At 36.4% G+C, this 21,616-nt stretch overlaps 2 protein-coding genes across 3 annotated transcripts; one reads left to right on the top strand and one right to left on the bottom strand.

Annotated features, from left to right (window-relative positions):
* Positions 1–3,190: 3,190 nt before the first annotated feature.
* On the top strand, positions 3,191–6,891 carry LOC143922242 (uncharacterized). 2 transcript variants are annotated; one of them, XM_077445466.1, is made up of 9 exons: positions 3,191–3,341; positions 3,576–3,686; positions 4,058–4,292; positions 4,373–4,444; positions 4,658–4,751; positions 5,338–5,427; positions 5,500–5,596; positions 5,720–5,809; positions 5,902–6,891. In XM_077445466.1, the coding sequence occupies exons 1-8, from the start codon at positions 3,234–3,236 to the stop codon at positions 5,804–5,806; spliced, it is 894 nt and encodes a 297-aa protein (XP_077301592.1). In that variant the 5' UTR covers positions 3,191–3,233; the 3' UTR covers positions 5,807–5,809; positions 5,902–6,891. The 2 variants fall into 2 exon arrangements, with proteins under 2 accessions (XP_077301592.1, XP_077301593.1); XM_077445467.1 differs by lacking the exon at positions 3,576–3,686 and having other exon boundaries at positions 3,214–3,341; positions 5,902–6,889.
* A 226-nt stretch (positions 6,892–7,117) lies between these two features.
* Positions 7,118–19,861, bottom strand: LOC143922241 (uncharacterized). The gene is made up of 6 exons (XM_077445465.1): positions 19,771–19,861; positions 15,176–15,295; positions 14,510–14,623; positions 13,608–13,860; positions 10,041–13,349; positions 7,118–9,957 (listed from the first exon to the last, which is right to left on the bottom strand). Exons 1-6 carry the CDS (start codon positions 19,843–19,845, stop codon positions 8,183–8,185), a joined length of 5,646 nt encoding a protein of 1,881 aa, XP_077301591.1. The 5' UTR covers positions 19,846–19,861; the 3' UTR covers positions 7,118–8,182.
* Between the last annotated feature and the right edge of the window lie 1,755 nt (positions 19,862–21,616).

Raw genomic sequence — 21,616 nt, 5'->3', positions numbered from 1 at the left:
TCTTGTTCTCGAATAATTTTCAATTTAAACGACACATAGACAATATTTGTTTGCGTGCAACAAAAATGCTGAGATTCTTACTAAGAGTTAGCAAACCTTTCCAGAGTACGTTGGTGCTTAAAATTTTTTATGAATCTTTAGTACGTAGTATTCTAGAATTTTCTTCTATTATATGGAATCCTACCCATATAACTCATTCATTGAAGATTGAGAGAATCCAAAAACGGTTTCTCAGATATCTTTATTTGAAACAGTGTGGTTATTATCCTTGGCTATATCCTAGTGCATTCCTATTTAGGGGCGTTAGGTTTCAACTCATTGGAGTCTCGTCGGAATATGTTACTGGTAAGACACTTTTTTAAGCTGTTGAATGGGATAATACACAATCGTCAGGTTCTAAAGGAATTTAGGTTTAATGCACCTTGTAAATTCAGGGACTTGAGAAATCGTGATTTGTTTGTTCCTCCTGTGGCTCGCACAAATATGTTGTCAACGGCTCCTATATCTAAAGCGATATATCTGCTTAACAGGATTTCTGGTGAAATTGACCTCTTCAATATAAAATATACTAATCTGGTTGAGTGGTTGTTGAGGAATGCCAGTGATTGATTTTGACTATTATAAATATTAATGATTGTTATTACTTTATCTATGTTTTTTCTTTTTTTTTATGATTTTAATGATGTTGTGTTAATATTGTTATTATTATAAGTTATTGTTATCATGTTATTATTACTGAATGACCGGCCACAGCGACGCGTTGGAGATCTCTGTAATGTCACTGTGGCTAATATGTTAAATAAATAAATAAATATTGTTGCGTAGGGGGTGGGTGGAATTCGCACCACCTCAACATTTATTGGGTTATAGAACAGGTGGTCGAGTGAAAGGTTTCGACCGTTTCCCGGCCTATGGAAATTCAGTTGAGTTTGAAAGAGGATCGTTTATTTGCGTTCAATTTGGTACAATGGTTATTGTATGTACAAAGAGGTTTCTTCGGAGAAGTGATCTGTATGAACTCCAGAGGCTCACTCTGCCGGTGGAGGTTGCTGCGTTGCTTTATAAACGTTTTGGGTTCAAGTGTGTCGTGTGCACATCTTTTGTTCTTGGTACTCGCGCTGCCCTAGTTATGCTGCGAGCGTGGTTTTATGGGTTCATACGCCTGGACGTAGTTCGTGGTTCAGTGTGTTCTTCCTTTGTTTCCCAGACACGTGTATAGAAACACGTGTCGACCTTTTGACGAGGCGAGCGTGTGCCATGCGTTAATGACTTTCCTGGATATGTGTCGCAGTGACCTGATGAGATCATTTCAGTTGTACTATATGCCTACAGGGTGATTAAGAGGGCTAGACCCCAGCGCTTTGTCTATACAAACGTATTAGATTTCTCCCTTCCTCAATTATGGCACTATAGCAATTATTTTTTATTTTGCTATGGATATCCACCATAAGCATGTTTCTATTTTGTTTTTTTTGATTAATTGATTTTATGATTAATCAAAAACAATCCTCCTCACGTTCAAAAGATACATTCTATATACCCTTTTTTTCATACGAATTACGGGAAAAATATCTTTTTTTTTTTTTTTTTCGCTGCGCTGGAGGTGGGGAATCTTCGAAAGACAGCCTACAGTCCGAACTGCAGGGTAGTGCCGGATTTTTACCGGCTAAACCCCACCCCCGACCTCCACTCTCTGGGACTTCTGTGTATTACTTCAAAGAGTGGTGGTCCATTCATTCATTCTTTGTTTCTAGTCTTCTTTCTTTCGAGAAGAATGAATATGAATTGGTGAAGAAAACTAAAACAAACTTTGATAGCGAAATAGCAGACTTTAATAACACCAAATAACGAAAAATTCGACTTTAGATTTATTTATAGTAGTTCAGTTTTTGTTAATAAGCTAATGATTAATGGATTTAAAGTTAAAAAGCTGAATTTTAAATAAACATTGCGACAAACAGACTATTCGTTTGAAACTTTTAATTTACAATAATTCTAATATTTTAGTTTTGTTTTCAAATCTTGGAACTTCAGCATCAGTTCGATGCTTTCATTTTTTGTACCTAGCTATCACTTTAGTTTTTTTTTTTAATTTTGAAAATAATCTTCCCTAATAGTAGAAATATTATAGTTTTTCTATAGCAATCCAATGCAAAATCAAATCAAAAGTCTAACTCTTTCTGAAGGAAAAAAGCATTCGTTAATTTACCAAATACATTACATTTCCGAGCAGTTACATATTTGCACGTATTGACCCAAACTTATTTATAGCAGGAATTTCAACATCCTCGTCTTGAACTCGGTATGCAAATGACATTTTACTTTCATTGTTCGCAGACGATAATAAAAGTCAATGGAGCGGTTGTGCGCGCACGTACATGCGCATTTTCAAAAATGCATTAAGCACGGCGTTCATCGACTTCATTCGCTAACCGACAGAAAATTTTTAGTCCGCAAAGGACGGTTGAAAATCGTTGATTTGAAACAGTTTCGGGGAAAACCAAACATGAAAAGATTCGAAATTCTAGGAAATAGTACTATTATATTTTTAGTAGAGAATTTTTATGCAAAAGTTTCAGTCCAATTCATTGAGCGACTGAGAAGATAATTAAAAAATAAGAGAACACTTTACGGAATGAAGTGACAATTTACAACCCAACTATTAGCATTTCATCAACCAATTCAGTTTCAATGTTATAGAATTAGCGATGATTAAATTAAAAAAACACAGAGTTATATACTAAAATGCACACTAATAAAACACATGAAGACGATATCAATCGATTTTAAGTTTATCAAATCAGTCAAAATCTCCTTCACATTTTCTCACAATGGCGTCGTCCACACGCACGGTATCTACACCCAATATTTACGAAATTTTCCATAGCCAGTTCCTTAATAGCAACCACAAGTTGCAATATGGGAACTATACCACACACACACCGTAGATACCGTGTGTGTGGACGACGCCAATCATAAAAATTCATCTATTGACACTACATGGATAAATAATTTAATAAAAACACTGTACAGTGTGATAATAATACAAATAAAACTATCTATTATGTATTATGTCATTGATTGAAAATTGGAGAATCATATTAATTGGATAAAAAGATATTATTCAAAACAATCCATGAAATAATGAATTATAAGCAACGAAAAATTCATACGATAATGGTAGAAATTTGTCGTGTTACGACGATCATTGATGGAGTGACGCCGTTGGCGCGATGGAAGCGGCCGGCTCTTCCAGAGCTGATGCCAATGCAAATGCTAACATAAACATTAATCCTGATGACAAAGTGAGAGCTGACGATGAAGGCCATCAGCTTACCAAGGTAATTTATCACAACATTGATCAGAACTTGCCAATTGTGACAGTCATCCCCCCTCCTGTCTCTTTGCTTTATAAACAAAATATTATTATATGAATCACTTTGTTTACAAGTGTTCACACATGATATCCATGTACATGTATGTGTTTACTTGTGCGTTTATTTATATATATATATATATATATATATATATATATATATATATATATATATATATATATATATATATATATATAGGCTTCAGCTTTGCGAGAGTTGGAGAAGGCTCGGGTCAGAGAATGTCAGATGGAAAAGACCGTGAGATGGTGGACCGTTTGCACGGCAGGTTGGCGCAAAAAATGGAGTAAGGTATTTAAACTTATAATATATATATAACTAGACTAACTTGGCCATTTCAGACACTTGATGTTGGAATGTTGATTTGTTGTTATTCTGTTAATAAAATAGGGAGACATGAATTTAGATTTTTTTCAACTAGGTATTATAAAATAAGCCAATGAATGCAAACAACTTTCGCATTAATTTATTTCAAATTGTAAATGTTTACATTGATTTATTCTCTAATTAGTACTGACTGTTTATTTGTTTTAAATAATGTTGAACATTAATCGATATAATAAAAGTCTCTTTTAAGTACTTTTTTTATACTTGTAGTGTTTACCATGTCAATATTAGCCTAACGATGAGATATTTTATTTTACATACGTTTGTTTTTGCAGCTCCGTCAAGAGAATGAAGAACTCCGAAAACAAATAAAAAATTACAAATTGCAATTGAACGACGTAACCCAAGATTGTTCTGCTCTAAACAATCGGTTGGAAATATTCGATGCTCACAATACGTATTTAAAAAGCGAGATCAACAAGTTGCTGTTGAAATACGGGGACGAAAACAACGAGCATATACAAGACATGTTGAAAACGCCTGAAATCACTAATCAAAATACTTACACTTGTATGTACTTTTTTTTAATGTATTGTTTATACTTTTTGTTGATTTATTTGAATCGTGTACTTTGTTAACCGATTTTTCAGGTCCAAATTGTAGAAATAATAAAGATCGAGATTCAAAAAATGTCGAGAATACGATTAGCACACCAGAAACAGGTGATTATAATATGTATTTACATCTACATATAATGCCTAAAATGTGTTTATTTGAAAACACCTCTAAATTAATGAACGTTAATTTGCATAGATCACTTTTGAAAATTGGTATTTAGGTTTAAATTATCCAAAAAGATAAAATTCACTGATACTTGATTGTGTCTCTATTTTTTAATTATATCACTTATTTTTAATATGCAATTTTAATTTCAGAAAATCCATTGTTCTCCGAGGGTGACGAAAAGTATTCATTAATGATGGACGATACTATTAACGATGGCAAAAATGTTGAAGTCCTAACTGAAATGTGACTATTCTTACCATTTTATTCTTATGAATCGTTTTGCAATGCGCAATCTATACAATATATATTTTTAATATCTGATTTTGATTGAGCAGACCAATTGATCAAAAATATAGTATATAGAAAAAGAAAATTTATTACGTTTACATATACATATGTGTAAATGTGGAATTCATTTCCAAATCGAAACATTTTATTAAAATTTACTTTACAGCCAAAGTTATTTATAGACTATTTATTGATTTGTTTCAATGTTCTCAATTAAATTTCGCTTTCAATTAAAAAAAAATATTTTTGTATGTTTTAAAAGGTGAAATAATCAGGCTCGGTATTTAAAAAATCGTCTATGAAGAAATTAATGTAATTTTTATCTAAATATTGTGCGATTACAAATATCAATATTGCGTTGCGTCATATTGAACCACCAATTCACAAATGAAATTAAAAACATTCCTAATTAATGATATAAATGTACATTTTGCGCGAATAATAAAAGAAAATTGTTATTTTTTTTTGTGATTGTATGTGGCAGCTCTAAATAATAACGATAACAAAATTTTTCAACAACGACTATATTTTATTTTTGCAGGATTTCTAAAATATTCTCAGAGCTTCAAACCTTGAAGGGAGAATTTGTCAAACACAATGAAGGTGCCGATTGCAAAGAATTACCCGAACTGTACGTTTTATATTTTATGTACTTAATTATTATACATATATTTAATTTTTAATAATTAAAATTTTTTTCAAGGCTTATGACTGCAGATCAAATATGCCAACTTAAAATTTACACTTTAAACAAACAACTCGAGAAAGAAAAGTCAGATAAGAAAATATTAATCAAGAAGGTTCGTTTGTTTTTATTATTATTCATATAAATTAGCCAAATGATCGATCAGATAAACTGCTTTGATATTTAAAATTACATTACATTAGCGTATTGAAGAAAATGTTAATTTTTGCATTTACAGTTAGAACAAGCTAATTTGGAAATCTCAATGCTACATGATAAAATAAAGGATGAGAAATCGGATGAACTATTACACGATGAAACATAAGATGTAATCCTTTTTTTATTAAAATTTTATATACATACATTGCATGCACATATCTGTATGTATGTATATTAATGGTATTTTATTGCATATTTCAGGATATATTTTAAGTACGCTGTCCTCAATTATGTGTACCACTCTAGTCATTTTATTTTATTTATTATTCGTTTGTATTAAGGGTGGGTTTGTTGTGTGGCAAACGAGGCTGTTGAACAAATAATGAACAAAACTAATAAACGTATAATATAAATAATTTAGTGTTATGTACATCTCTTATTACGAGGGTAAATCAGTAAGTAAAGGCAATTCTTAATACATATTGATCTCTTATTTCCTTATGAAATGCTAAACATGAAATGTTTATTCAATTGTGAAATGTGTGTTTGTTTTAAGTAATTAAGAGTGGGCAATAGACAGCAATAAATTGTGCAATATCAATAATCTTCCAGAAAACGTCTTGCGAAATATCGGTTTTGTAGAGTCAAATCTTTCGAATTTGCCTTTATTTATTGATTTATTTTGTATACATATGAGGGGTGTCCAAAAGTAACCGGAATTTTGATTTAAATAAAATATTTTTCCAAATTTAATCGCCCTCGGGATTAGATATTAAACGTAATACTCAAATTTTTTTCTCAAATGTCTCGAAGCATTTTAGAAATCCTCAAACGTTTAATGAGAAGTAATTTTGGGTGTGATTAAATTGTAAAAATTAGTACTTACACGTTTTTCGTAACCTTTGAGTAATCGTTTGTATATCGTAAGTTTATAATTTGTTTCGTATTTTAATAATAATGTTTATACCTGAAATCTAATAGCACAAAGCTAGTTAATTTTTACATTAACAGCAATGATCTGATTTTTTTACATTTATCAGTTTTATATCGATTTATATCATATGTATGTATATTGTTACCAAATGGGTGTTGCCAAAAATAAGTTATTATTAATATGTGTGGGAAGAGTATCATAGTTGATGTTTTATAGAAAGGTTTGCAATAATGATTATTTTATTTTAAATATATGTATATAAGTTTAACTTTTCAAATGACTTGTGATCTTGCAATAAATTGATAATATTTAGATTTATTTGTGTCATATGATGTTTCCTAGTTGCACTCATTTATCGACGAGTGAAAATTCCTGTTTTTCTCTAAATGAAAGTGTTATATTATATTATGTATGTATATTAATTAACTCATAAGGTACCTGATATGTGTAATGTTCTCGTTAATTTATGTTTACGTTTGTCGGCCGGATCCTTTCTCCTTCACGCGTTTAGATTCTTGCCTATTGAAATAACACAAGATCGTTGAGTTATTGATTTATTTTATTATAAAAATTACATAATGTTAAAGTAATAAAAAACAATAAATATTTGTATATGTAAACAAAATTGCAGCATACATACACATACTTTTCATATTATAAAATATTAAATTTATTATAATACTAAGTTTAGGATGTTAATATTTGATCCCGGTCTATTTAATTAATTGTATACGTTAATTGTAACATTGTGTACGGCAGAAGTGAAAATCAATAAATAAACATGCAATATTTTACTGGATATCGAAAATTTGCAATCATCTATCCACAATCCTCCCTCGAGTCTTTTACAATATGTATATAATATTTGAAGATTCAATTTCAATTTATGTAGAAGGCTTCATTATCAATTTTTTATCAAAACGATCTTAAATATACCTACATATACACAACAATGCAATCATTGTACGAAACTAATAATATCAGAATATGCTAACATTATATGTATGTATTTTTTGTTGTTGTTTGAAACTATGTATCATTCAGATGCACAACACTCGATTTATTGGGATAAAAAATAACTAGGTAATCCAAAGTATTCAACATAATCATTACAATTAATCAATGGACATACATATAAAATGTATCTTATACTATATAATATAAACTAACACTTATTCTATGTTTGTCTTGAAAACTAACCATACCACTCTTTTCTGGCCTAAAAATCTATTTAGATCTAATTGATTTTGACTTTGACTCGAGGAAAACTCGTTTAGGGGGTTGAATGACTAAATTCAACCCCCTATGAATTCCAGCACCATTGCCTAGGTGACTAACCACAAGAAATTTTATTATATTATCGATAGAATGCGAACAAAAAAGCAATTTATTTAGTCTAATATTGAGTGAGGCTTGGTCTTCCAGATATGTATTTAGATGATTAGTGTAAAATTAACTTATTGATCCCAGTAAATGTTTATCATCTGTACTTACATATGTATATGTGTATTTATAAGTGTTGAAAAAGTTAATCAATAATAAACTGGGAATAGTAAGATGAAACACATTGTTTATAAATCGCTTACGAGTAATAGTAAACACAGTGATTTAACATTGAACTGGCGTGCCGTCTGCATTAGTCTGAGTGGTCGGTTTGCAAACCTTAGTTCTCCCTTGGGAACCGTAAACAACGTTGCACGAAAACGTGAAATATCCGCACGTGGACGACTTGGTGTAGAAGGTGTGTTCGAATTTTTTGTCTTCGATGGGATTGTCCTTGTCCGAGTTGAAAGCCCCCGTCACAGATTTGGTCACAGTGACATAACTGTCGGGACTGCTTCTCAGATTGTATCTGTTCAGCGGTCGACTCCCGCCGTATATCTTTTGGTTGTAACCGTTCGAGTTCCAGCTCCTCAAAGATGGCTGAACTTTGGCTGAAGGTTTGCTGTACGTGACGTTTTTCGATCCCGGAGTCAACGTCACCGTCTGAGCTTGGGATTCGCCGTTCTCGTTCGCGTACGAGTAGGTTTCGTTTCCGTGCGATATTGAGCTGACTCCTCTGAAGCCTATCGGGATCGTGTAGCCTTGTGTGCCCGGGATCACTTCGCCGGGCTGGAACACCATGCGTGCCTTCTGCTGGCTGGCCGACGAGTCTTGTATGACGTGAGCTCCGCTGTTATCGAGCGATCCTAATAAGATGTGTTGCCTTTGTCCTCTTCCCGTTTGTTGTACGACGACTTCCTTGGGTTTGGTGATGTATTGCAACTTTTGATGGCCGAGCTCTCCGCCCGAGTGAAATTCTCCCTCGTAATCCTCGTCGTCGTCGTTTTCTTCGTCGTATTCTGGGTTGTGCGTTTCTTTGACGGACTTGTCTTCGAAGTCGTCGTTGTCGCTCTTCATCGACGACTGTCTAGATATCATAGGATTCACCGGTGGATTTGTATATGCCTGCTTAGCGCCGATGCCGATGTTATTGGTGTTGAAAGTTTGAGCTGAGCGTTTTGACTCTGATTCGCTCATGCTTTCGTTTGGGCTACTTTCGACATCCGTATCGCTGCTCGTGTTGCTCAAGCCGTTTTGATTGCTGGAATATGGAGTTGCTTCTCTGTCTGACCTCAGTGTGTTCTTATTGAATATGTCGAATGTTTTAAATGCTGTCCTATTCCTCGGCAGTCCATCTTTAGAACCGGATTCGGCTTGGGCTGCTCCGTTGTAACTTATTCCGTATTTAAACTTGCCCTGTATTTGTGTCTGCGACTGTCCCGAGTGTCTTCCCGACTGAGCGGACGCCGCCCCGCCTCCGTAGAACGGTCCATTCATCTGGTCATTGTTACCGTTTTCCTGATATGGTTGGAAACCTATTTGGGCTTGGGACGATGTACTCCCTGGTCCATTCGCTTGAGCGTCAGCCATACCACCTTTTTCGTTTGTTTGCAACTGTGTGTTTGTTCCGTGATTCCAACCGCCGCTCTGTGCTTCTGCTTTTGTTATACCTGACTCCATACCCAATTGTAGCTGCGCTTGTGACTGTCCGAATCCGGCGTTTCCTTGTGCGCTGCTCATCGCTCCCATTTTTCCAACTGAGATTTGACTTTGAGCACCCTTTTTGCTGTCTGATGTTTGGGCTTGCGCTGAAAATGAACCAGATCCTGAATATGTACCGCTGATCTGAGTTTGCGCCAAGCCATCTGCATGTTTTCCCATCGACGACGCACTCGCTTGAGTTTCATTTTTTAAATGTTGTATGCTTGCTTCAGCTTGAGAGTTTTCATCGTCTCCGGCGGCGTCCCCACCGTAAACTGTTCCATAAGTATCGGTGCTGGTCTGGAGTGGACCTTGTCCAACAACTTGAGTTTGAGGGTACCCACCATAACTGTCTCTACCTGTCAATGTTAAAAATTATATTTGTGCAAATTTAAAATACTTATTAAATTTGACTACAATTCATAGCAATAAATTATTTTACCTGGTTGTGTGCTTGAAGGGCTTCTCGATTCATATTGAAATCCAGGTGGATAGCTAGAATCGCCGGGAGACACTTGACCACCTCCTTCTTGGCCATTTACATAGGTTTGGCCTCCGGGATACGTTTGCCCTGTTTTAGGATCGATGATATTGCCAGGTATCAGTTGAGGTCCGGGCTGATATACACTACTTCCAGATTGTGGGATTGGACTAGACGGAAGATGATCCCCTGGATACGCTATTTGGCCCGAATTGTATCTTTGATCATAGGCTGATTGACCAGATGAATGTACTTGATTTGGCTGTAAATTATAACCAGGTTGTTGTAATGTTTGACCTGGTGTTAATTGTTGTCCTGTACTAAAATCGGTAGTTTGTCCAGAGCCTGGGTACCATTGACCGGATTGTGTTTGCCCTGGATATTTTGAAGTTGGTTGACGCTGTCCTGGGTACAAATCTCCAGGTTGAGTTTGTCCTGACCATAAGCCTGGAGATTGTTGACCAGGGTAAATTTGACCTTGTCCCGGTTGTAGCTGTCCTTGTCCAGGTTGCAACTGTCCTTGTCCAGGTTGCAACTGTCCTTGTCCAGGTTGCAATTGTCCTTGTCCAGGTAGCAATTGACCTTGTCCAGGTTGCAACTGCCCTTGCCCTGGTAGCAATTGAACTTGTCCAGGTTGCAACTGCCCTTGCCCTGGTTGCAATTGACCTTGTCCAGGTTGCAATTGGCCTTGTCCAGGCTGAAATTGTCCTTGTCCTGGTTGCTGTTGCCCTTGTCCAGGTTGCAATTGGCCTTGTCCAGGCTGAAATTGTCCTTGTCCTGGTTGCTGTTGCCCTTGCCCAGGTTGCAACTGTCCTTGTCCAGGTTGCGATTGGCCTTGTCCAGGTAGCAGTTGATCTTGTCCAGGCTGAAATTGTCCTTGTCCAGGTTGCAACTGTCCTTGTCCAGGTTGCAATTGGCCTTGTCCAGGCTGAAATTGTCCTTGTCCTGGTTGCTGTTGCCCTTGCCCAGGTTGCAACTGTCCTTGTCCAGGTTGCAACTGTCCTTGTCCTGGTTGTAGTTGTCCATATCCTGGTTGCAATTGCCCTTGTCCTGGTTGCAATTGCCCTTGTACTGGTTGCAATTGCCCTTGTCCTGGTTGTAAATGTCCATGCCCAGGTTGCAAATGACCTTGACCAGGTTGCAATTGTCCTTGTCCGGGTTGTAATTGACCCTGCCCCGGCTGCAATTGTCCCTGTCCCGGGACTAATTGTCCATGTCCAGGTTGCAAATTACCTTGACCGGGTTGAAACTGTCCTTTTCCGGGATATAGCTGTCCTTGTCCAGGCTGTAGGTATCCTGAACCAGGCTGCAATTGATTTTGTCCAGGTTGAAGGTACCCTTGTCCAGGCTGTAACTGTCCCTGTCCGGGTTGTAAATGCACTTCTCCGGGAAGCAGCTGCCCTTGTCCGGGTTGTAACTGCCCTTGCCCAGGTTGCAACTGGCTGTGTCCAGGCTGAAATTGTCCTTGACCTGGTTGCAATTGACCTTGTCCAGGTTGCACTTGACCTTGTCCTGGTCGCTGTTGCCCAGGTTGCAATTGGCTTTGTCCAGGCTGAAATTGACCTTGTCCAGGTTGCAATTGCCCTTGTCCAGGTTGTAATTGGCCTTGTCCAGTTTGAAATTGTCCTTGTCCTGGTCGCTGTTGCCCTGGTTGCAATTGACCTTTTCCAGGTTGCAACTGCCCTTGTCCAGGTTGCAATTGGCCTTGTCCAGGTTGCAACTGCCCTTGTCCAGGTTGTAATTGGCCTTGTCCAGGCAAAAATTGTCCTTGTCCTGGTCGCTGTTGCCCTGGTTGCAATTGTCCTTGTCCAGGTAGCAATTGACCTTGTCCAGGTTGCAACTGACCTTGTCCTGGTTGTAATTGATCTTGTCCAGGCAGAAATTGTCCTTGTCCTAGTCGCTGTTGCTCTGGTTGCAATTGTCCTTGTCCAGGTTGCAATTGTCCTTGTCCAGGTTGCAATTGACCTTGTCCAGGCTGAAATTGTCCTTTTCCTGGTTGCAATTGTCCTTGTCCAGGTACCAATTGACCCTGTCCAGGTTGCAATTGGCCTTGTCCAGGCAAAAATTGTCCTTGTCCTGGTCGCTGTTGCCCTGGTTGCAATTGTCCTTGTCCAGGTAGCAATTGACCTTGTCCAGGTTGCAACTGCCCTTGTCCGGGTTGTAATTGATCTTGTCCAGGCAGAAATTGTCCTTGTCCTAGTCGCTGTTGCCCTGGTTGCAATTGTCCTTGTCCTGGTTGCAATTCTCCTTGTCCAGGTTGCAATTGACCTTGTCCAGGTTGCAACTGCCCTTGTCCGGGTTGTAATTGGCCTTGTCCAGGTTGAAATTGTTCTTGTCCTGGTCGCTGTTGCCCTGGTTGCAATTGTATTTGTCCAGGTTGCAACTGCCCTTGTCCAGGTTGCAATTGACCTTGTCCAGGTTGCAATTGCCCTTGTCCAGGTTGTAATTGGCCTTGTCCAGGCAGAAATTGTCCTTGTCCTGGTCGCTGTTGCCCTGGTTGTAATTGTCCTTGTCCAGGTCGCAATTGACCTTGTCCAGGTTGCAACTGCCCTTGTCCAGTTTGCAATTGGTCTTGTCCAGGTTGCAACTGGCCTTGACCAGGTTGTAATTGGCCCTGTCCAGGTTGAAATTGTCCTTGTCCTGGTCGCTGTTGCCCTGGTTGCAATTGTACTTGTCCAGGTTGCAACTGCCCTTGTCCAGGATGTAATTGACCCTGCCCCGGTTGCAATTGTCCCTGTCCCGGTTGCAACTGACCTTGTCCAGTGTGTGTTAGTGGTGGTTGATATTGGCCAGTTTGCGTGTTTCCTTGACCATTTTGTCCAGTTTGCCATCCTTGACTGGGTGTCTGTTGATAAACTCCTTTGACATTAGGGTAACCTGAGGAATCGTGACCGCCACTAGGCTGACCAAGACCACCAGGATACGTCGTCGGTTGATACCCGTCGGGAACTTGAGAACTTCCTTGTCCTGGATATTGACCTTGTGGATATGTTCCACCTGGATAAAAAGTCTGCTGTCCGCCTGGAACTCGACCTTTTTGATCGGTGAGAGAATCTGGTTTGAGTTTTCCATTACTCCCAGCTGTACCAGGATAGAGATCTCTTCCCGCATTGGGATCTCGTGGATCATAACCATAAGGGCCTCCATTTTGGGCATATTGACCTCCTTGAATGCCTAAAGCTTGATTTTGAGTCCTGCCTGTGTTGTAACAGTCATCACAACTGGCGCCGAATGATTGGCTCTGAGCCTGGCCCATTCCACTCGTCCCACCTAGAATTAAAATAATTATTTACATTCATTTGATTTTTGAAACTGTCTGAAAGTAATTCTTATAGAAATGCCTTTTTTTATTTTCTACTGTAATCTGAAAGACAAGGGTGTGGTCTACTTTTCCTAATTATTTGAAGAACTTTTTGACCGTGGCAAAGAGGTTCACGTAACAAGAAAGTAAATGTTTGGAATATGTATGTAGTTGGATGTGTAGCTATTGAATGTTTGATGAACCAAATTGTTAAAAGTTCAACTCACTAACTGCTGCTCTGGAGCCATCTTGTGTGGATTCAGCCTCTGCCTTGCCGGGAGTCGAACCATTCGAGCCAAAGTTCAAATACTGGGACTGAGTCTGTCCTCTGTAACGTCCCCTAACACCTGGCTGATATCCATAACCATTTCCGGCATTCCTACGCCTCCTGACCCTCACATCCAACCTCTTAACGGTGACGAGCACCGTCCGGAAGTTCTTGCAAAAGTCTTGCACGACGGACCCGGCCAGACGCCACACCTGCAAACACAAAGACAATGCACATTTTTGTGCTTTCGATCCATTTCCACGTTCGCCGTAACACATTTAGTGTTGTGTAAAATTTTTGGGATTTGGGTCAGCTTGAAAAAAATGACCTCGTGTCGGTTATCTGGGGTTAAGACATCGTCTTCGTTTTGAGTCAATGACTTACGTCTTCCCTTATCAGTGTAATAACGCGACAAATTTCAAATTTTAACAATTGAAACAGCTATTGATGTAACCTACTTACGAATTATAATTTATATATGTAGAAATGAGTGAGTGTATCGTTACATAGTACAAGATCTTTCAACTCATTTCACCGATGATTTCGACATAAACAATTCATTCTTTGAAAAGGGTTAGTTTAATCTGCACAGTGGTACATATTTTTTTATGCAATTGATTAAATATTTGCACAATTATTGAGTGACGCTTGCAATTTTTATCGCTTTGTTATGCATTCACGAAATCATAATCAATTGTATAATGAAAATAAAGTGGCTAAAGCGCAACATTGTCAACTTTTTGATACAAACATATCGATATTATGTAAATGTGATAATCGCCTTATATATACGTATTATGTTTTACACATTCAAAAATATACAATAATATTTTAAATTTCGCTTATTGGGCTATTTGTTACCTGAACTTTGGAAAGTCGATTGGAAACTGGATAAAGTAAAGACGGTCGATTGTCCGATGTGTCATGTACCAAATAGCACATTCGATTAGGGATGTGTCTGTGAGCTATCACTTTCTGCAAATTAAAAGTTGTTAGAAATCCATGCATATATGTATTTGTATTTTAAAAATTTTATAACTTTCGACATAGAAATGAAATTTCACAGGGAAATGGTATGGTATGGTGGCCTGGAAGGGATTGGATGAGGCAGGTGAAAACAATTTCAGATAAGTTGACTTTGTAATGCAATTTAGTTTCAAATATAGTCCAAGATTTGGTTCATCTGTAGGAGCCAGATCTAATTTTAGATACAGAGAAATGTTATCAATGCTATATGTACATACGTATGTATGTATGAACGAAATCAAGCGTGGGTTGCACTAAATATGCGTGAATTTAAAATGAATTCTAATTCAATGCTAAATTTGTAAGAGTTCAGAGTTCAAATCGAAAATATGTTTATGATTGTTTATCACATATGGGCATTATTAGATAAAATATAACCAAAACAGAATGTTATAAATTTAGAGAAAAATTCATGCGTAAACGTCATCTGCCATCTAGTTATTTTCATAAATGACGATTCTAACCATTTGTGAGATTAAAATTGTTTTTTTTTTTTTTTACCTTTTCTAAGTCAAAGTAAGTCTCAAAGTTTTCCACGTCATCGCCTGAATTTGGAAGTAAAACTGGAAACGTGACTTTGGCAACCTCTAAATCTCCTGGGATTTTGGATTTCCATTTTTCCTGTTGAAAATAATTACTATGTTGACAAATTTGGTTTTACATATAAACATAAGTGAAAGAATAGTTCGTTGTCAATAACTTGCGACCTAAATTTAAAAATTTACCGTCTATGCATTTTGTTTTTAAAAATATCTGAAACTCCAGAATATCTGTTGATATGAATAACAATATAATATGAATTATTGTTACCAGAATATCAAAGACAATGATTTTTAAGACCTACACTGAAATTAATAATATAAATAAAATTGGGAAACAATACATAAAGCAGCATTAGTTTGTATTTATAGTGAACTTTTTTGCTTTTTTCAATTGAAACAATTTACAATGAAAATACTACTGTAGTTATATTTAAATTTAATTGAATGTAATCGATTTTTGTATATTTTCTTTTATTTTTCCGAACTACTACATATGTACATACATATGTATGTAGCTGACTGGTATTCTCTTTTTAAAATGTATTATATGTACATATATCTCAATTAGTGAATATACGTATATTTAATGTCGTAAATACAAGTAGGTACATATGTATTATATGTATATTTGTAAATCTCCCTTTCGTGAAATCCAAAAACGTAGCGCTCCTTCTCACTTCCTGTTTATTAAATTTAATCATTTTTTTTATTTTCATCACGAATTTTCTTGTGAAGAGCACACATGCTTAAGGGATCGAAAAAAATCGAGCAATTGTAAACTACCACTTCCAATTGACAGGTTGTAACCAAATTTTATATATAATATGTATAACTTGGTATTAAGGCAGCGGTTTCCAAACTTTATGTTACTACGCCTCCCTAAAAAAATTTTTTTTTCCGCGCCTCCCTACCTTTTATTTTTAATAGATATATTAATATAGACAGGTTTTATATAATAAGCCTTTATTTAAAAAAAAATTCTGAACACTACAATAGACAGAATAATAAAAAGGTTTTGCTATAACATAAACTTATACGAACACGTGTACATATATTTATTTTTATATTAAATTACTAATTAAACTACATCTAACACATCAAAATTTAATGTGAAGGATGTTGTTGTTTATTGGCACAAAGTTTATCAAATCTTGGGGGCAATATGGAGAGTGCCACTCGTAACTCCTTTTCGACTATTAACCTGGCTCGATATTTGGTTTTCATTGCAGCTAGTGCCGAAAAGCCCGTTTCGCTTAAATAAGACGTTACAAACGGTAGAAGCACTTGCATTGCTTTGCAATACAAAGATTCATACTCTCCACTAAGATTCATCCAAAATTTTATTATGGTTTCATTTTGAAACTTTTGTTTTAGTGAGCTATCGCATAATAATTCTATCAATTTTTCTTTTTCGATGGTTGTCAGCTCGAGTTTGTCTTCTTTATTGTAGTTAAATGGATTCTGTATCCACAAAAACTTTGAGAAATCAAGGTCTTTGAAATAATTGGAAAAATGTAGCACTAAACCATCCAAGTGGTCAATAAAACGATTTTTACCTTCTTTAATATTGGCTGTGGCCCAGAAATCTTTGGAAAGTGAAATAAATTTGATTTCCATAACTTCAACTTTTTAATGAAAGCTTTTACTTTGTGTTTTTGAACAAGTGGATGTATTTGTGATCCCTGCATTGATTTATTTAAACCGCTCAATTTTCCAAAAATTTCAACCAAATAGGCAAGTTTAACAATAAAATTATCGTTCGTCCACAAATGTGCCTCTTCATGTTGGTTTTCTTCTTGAAGGGTTGCTAATTAAATGTGTATATAAAAATTAAAGAAAAATAAAAATAAACATTCATGCATTGAATTTTTACTGTTAAGCTACGATATGAAGTTTTATTTATTTGTAGATATTATGGTATGAAAATTATTTTTTTATTAAAAAGTTTTGGCGCCTCCCCTGGCAATAGCGCGCGCCTCCCAGTTTGGAAACCGCTGTATTAAGGTTAAACTTCTAGATATGATATCGCAGTTCAATACGCGGAAAGGTTTTCGACAAAAACATAAAAAGCCTCGATCGAGTCTAGAGTAAAAGTACTATGTACTTCCGGTTGAGGTAATAATAATTAGGTATAAAATTTATAATTTCTATTACATGTAAAAAAAAATCAGTCTGTTTCGGAGATAATATAAAAAAAAAGACTTTCCCGTTCATGAAAATTTCCATTCCAAGCCTTGATAAGGTCACATTGACGAAGAAATTCAACAATATTGATATCACGCGCATTTCCCAAATTCGCATTCAATTCTTCAAGCTTTTCCAAATTTACTTAGAATGCTCATACTTTAATTACTACTATACATATATGTATATTCTATTGGATTAAAACTATTGCAATTAAATTAAGGAAAACTTCCAGGGGCGTCATTTCAGCTTTTCCCAGGGGGGGGGGGGAGGGTGTATTATATAAAAAACTAGCTGAACCCAGCATGCATTGCAATGCCACAATAACGCATGCAATTCCCGTTCCCATTTGTCGGAAAAATGCAGGCGGCGAACACATTTGAAATTATTCAATTGTTTGTTTATTTTACGCCTAATAACGCAGGTCGCGACGCGAAAACATTTGAAATTATTGCGTTGCAATGCCACTCATTCCCGTATTTCCCGTTTCCGTTCCGGCTTTTGGGCGATTTTTTTTTCAATGTAAGCTTTCCGGACATGCATACAACAAATCCTAAAAGTTGCATCGTAATCGGTTGAGTGGTTTAGGAGCCTATACGAGACATACAGAAAGACAAACAGACATTCAATTTTATATATTTGATTTGAATTTTGAATGAGACTATTTATTTAAATAATTTTATTGTTTATATTTTTTTACCAATGAAATGAATAGTACAATAATTAAAAAAATCTATTAAGAGATTTGGTTTATTGGTTTAGTATTTAAGTATTTTAATTCATAATAGTACATTAAACAAGGTGGATAGTTCCGTTCAAATCTAAAGGGGGCAGCTGCCCTCCCCACCCCCACCAAATGACGCCCCTGAAAATCTCCATCTATGTACTATGTACATACGCAGATGGAGTGCAAATACACATGTACATACATGTATTGAAATGCAGATTAATGCAATAAGAAATACAAAAGAATCTGAGCACATTTGAGAGATTTTCATGGAACAGTGGATGGTTTAAAGATTACATACATCTCACGAAAGCATATATTTTTTTAAATTCTGTTGGGCAGGTTTTAAATGCATAGGAAACAAATCATGTCATATTATCACTTATGAAAAATATGTCGCATTGTTATATTGATAGAGACCATGTACCCAACATACATATATCTCATTCGCTTTACATTAAATGGCAGGTATTCCTAGCCCTAAAAGTATAACAATTTTCTAGTACATTGCAATATTTATTTTGTTTTATCAAATTTTGACCTAGACACTTCTTACATTAAGGTCCAGAATTTAAACGTTTTATAATTGTAAATATCTTAAGTACATGCACATGGAACCTTTTTTGAAGGAAGGAAATACGCCCTTTTTAATAATGACAAGATTCTGCGCGCGCACATTAATACGGGAGGAAAAGCCTGTTCCTCTTGTTCCTGTTGTATCCTGCTCGCTTAAATTAAGTGAGTATGTACCGTTTACCATGCACCCTTTTTTTTGATCTTTCGACTTTCGATCTTTGCCTTCCGATATTTGCATTTTCTGTAATTTAACATTCTGGCTCGTCACGGAGACCGATATATAAATATATAACGTATATAATTTCATAAATTCACTAAAAATTTTTTTTTACTATCAATTTTTACTTTATATACATACGTAGAAAGAATAGATGAAGTTTGTGATCATGCAAAAATTCGAACTCGAGATTTTGACTGATTCAAACTCAGAATCGATTACTATGCGTGTGTGTTATTATGGAGATTTTTTGAACACCGTTAGTCCTATCAAACTGAAACTTAGTATCGATTACTGAAATTCTTATCCATACACGACGTAAATTTTTAAGTTGTCCGGAAATGGTACCTCCCCTTAAGGTGGCTTCTTTTTTTAAGTTTTTGAATTATCTCCCAAACCGCCAACCGAATCAGACATGTAATAAAAATTATAAATTTTATACACATACGAATTTTTTTCTTATAGTCCTGATAAGCATGCAAATACATAAAATTAGATGTAAAATTTTCGATGATAGATTTTCAAATTGTATACTAATTTAATAATACATATCTAAATAATCTGATTTTTTTACGAATGATTCTCGATGCGATTTTAAAGTAAAAAAATTCAAAATCATCGGAACCCAAAAATATTTAGAATTTTTGATAAATTGAAAAATATTCATCAACCGAATAAAATTCTGAAACTTTTTATTTGTGATTCATCTGAAGAAAAGCCCCCCATTATTGATGAATAATTTTAGTACTGTGTGTAGTACATTGAATATATGTATTTATCTATTAAGGATATTGGTGAGTAGTAAAGTGTTGCTAATCTAGCGTACCTGGTGTTAGTGATCGATTGTTACCTGAGCGGTGGTGAATGTAAGGAAAGACAATGATAGCAGCAGCAACGATGAGGTGCTGCGCCCCCGAGACCACATGGCGAACAGACGATCGCGCTCTGCCCCTCCAGCGCGGCGGCTTCTCTTAATAAATACTCACTGAACCCCTCCCCCCCCCCCCGACTAGGCGAAATCTCCTCAATCTCGCTCAATCGAACGCCAACTGAACGAAACTGTTCTCTTACCACTTACTTCATTTCAATCACAACAAACACGAAGACACTAGTCAATGTAGCTACGTATTGTAAATACTTTTAATACTGCATTTACATTATAACTCATTTTATTTACCAATACACATGTACATACCTGCCAGTGCGGTTTTAGGGGGGGGGGGGGCTGGGTCGACAAATAAGTTAGGGCGCCGAACGATGCGCCTAAGGCGCTTTAAAATTTAAAATTAGAGCGCCAAAAGCCATTCAAAATTTTAGATTAGAGCGCCATCGGGTGTAAGGCCGGCACTGATACCTGCTCGCTAACGATGCGGGCAAATCTTCCACCTCTGATGGGCATCCACGGGTGCCTAACCTTTTTCAAGTCTTGATATCTATATATATATAAAATTGAATTTCTGTCTGTCTCGTATAGGCTCCTAAACCAATCAACCGATTACGATGGAACTTTCAGGATTTGTTGTATGCATGTCCGGAAAGTTTACTGTAAAAAAACCCGGATAAAACCTCTTAATAATAATATTCGTAATTACGATTTTACCGACGCGAAAGTTCGAAGCGCCATTGTGTAGTCAAGGAAATGTGTTCGTTGGTAACCACGTTACCAGTTGGTTTATGACGACACAGCGTTGAAGAGTCGTTAGTAGAGCTCCATCCATCATTTGAAACGGGAATGGGAATTGCATGCGTTATTGTGGCATTGCACCGCATGCTGGGTTCAGCTAGTCCTTTTATAAATAGGAATAAGATTAATCAAACACGGGAGCTTACTTCTTCTTTTTGTGCTAAATCCGTATCCGGACCTTGGGCAGACATTATTGATAGCCCGTGCGAATTCTACCCTATCTTAGACAAGCCGAAACAATTTTTCGAGTTCGAGTCCCATCCCTTATGTTCCGGAGCCTAGAGAGCCTCTTTCTCCCAAGATATTCCTTATTCCATATTCATTTCTGATCCGTACAGCAACACTCCCCATACATACGGGGGCGCCTTGTCTTCGAGGGCAGCCGGAGTACTGCCCTACACACATTTCTCCTAACCAAAAAATTAAATTAATTTCGTATATTGTCAGTGACTTGTCAAGAGTCAACAAGTGTTTTTTTTTATCCCGCTCACCACGTAGTAAGTATAACCGGTTTGTAATTCAGTTCGAGGCAGTCGTTTATCTGCCGCGGTCCCGTGGTCGCCAGCTTCGGTTTGCCTGCTACTCTGGCACTTGCAAATGGTAGTGTGTGTAGAGTGTACACAGTCAGTCGAGGCAGAGAAAAATGATCCGTATTTCCGTATACAGAGGGTCACTTTTAATTGGCTACGTACCGGTCTCTTTGGGGCAGAATGCGCTAGCCCGGTCGTCTATATTTTCTATACGATTCGAAAAATACACGACAACGTCAATGTTTTAAATCGTCAATCACAATATGTCAATTGTTTCATTTTTATCATTAAATATTTTTAATTAATTACATTTTTGCTTTTGTAGAACATATAATGAACGAATAAGTCGATAATTTGCTAAAAAGAAGGCATTTTCCGTCAAATATGCTACTGAAGTTCGATTTTTGGGAAAAAAATATTTGTAGGGGGGGGGGGGGCAACTTTATCTTCCTCCTGCCCCGCCTCTTTTTAAAGTCACGAGC

This window comes from Arctopsyche grandis, chromosome 2, assembly GCF_051622035.1.
Source record: "Arctopsyche grandis isolate Sample6627 chromosome 2, ASM5162203v2, whole genome shotgun sequence".
Taxonomy (NCBI): domain Eukaryota; kingdom Metazoa; phylum Arthropoda; class Insecta; order Trichoptera; family Hydropsychidae; genus Arctopsyche; species Arctopsyche grandis.
Note: the sequence above shows the minus strand (reverse complement) of the source record. Positions and strands in the feature narration are given on the sequence as shown.

Excerpts from the sequence above, each read along its gene's own strand:
- LOC143922242 (XM_077445466.1), top strand. The coding sequence starts at position 3,234 with ATGGAAGCGGCCGGCTCTTCCAGAGCTGATGCCAATGCAAATGCTAAC. Across the intron at positions 4,293-4,372 it reads TAATCAAAATACTTACACTT|GTCCAAATTGTAGAAATAAT; the intron begins GTATGTACTTTT and ends CCGATTTTTCAG. Across the intron at positions 5,597-5,719 it reads AGAAAATATTAATCAAGAAG|TTAGAACAAGCTAATTTGGA; the intron begins GTTCGTTTGTTT and ends TTGCATTTACAG.
- LOC143922241 (XM_077445465.1), bottom strand. The coding sequence starts at position 19,845 with ATGTGGTCTCGGGGGCGCAGCACCTCATCGTTGCTGCTGCTATCATTG. Across the intron at positions 15,296-19,770 it reads TTACATTCACCACCGCTCAG|GAAAAATGGAAATCCAAAAT; the intron begins GTAACAATCGAT and ends TATTTTCAACAG. Across the intron at positions 13,861-14,509 it reads ATCGACTTTCCAAAGTTCAG|GTGTGGCGTCTGGCCGGGTC; the intron begins GTAACAAATAGC and ends TTGTGTTTGCAG.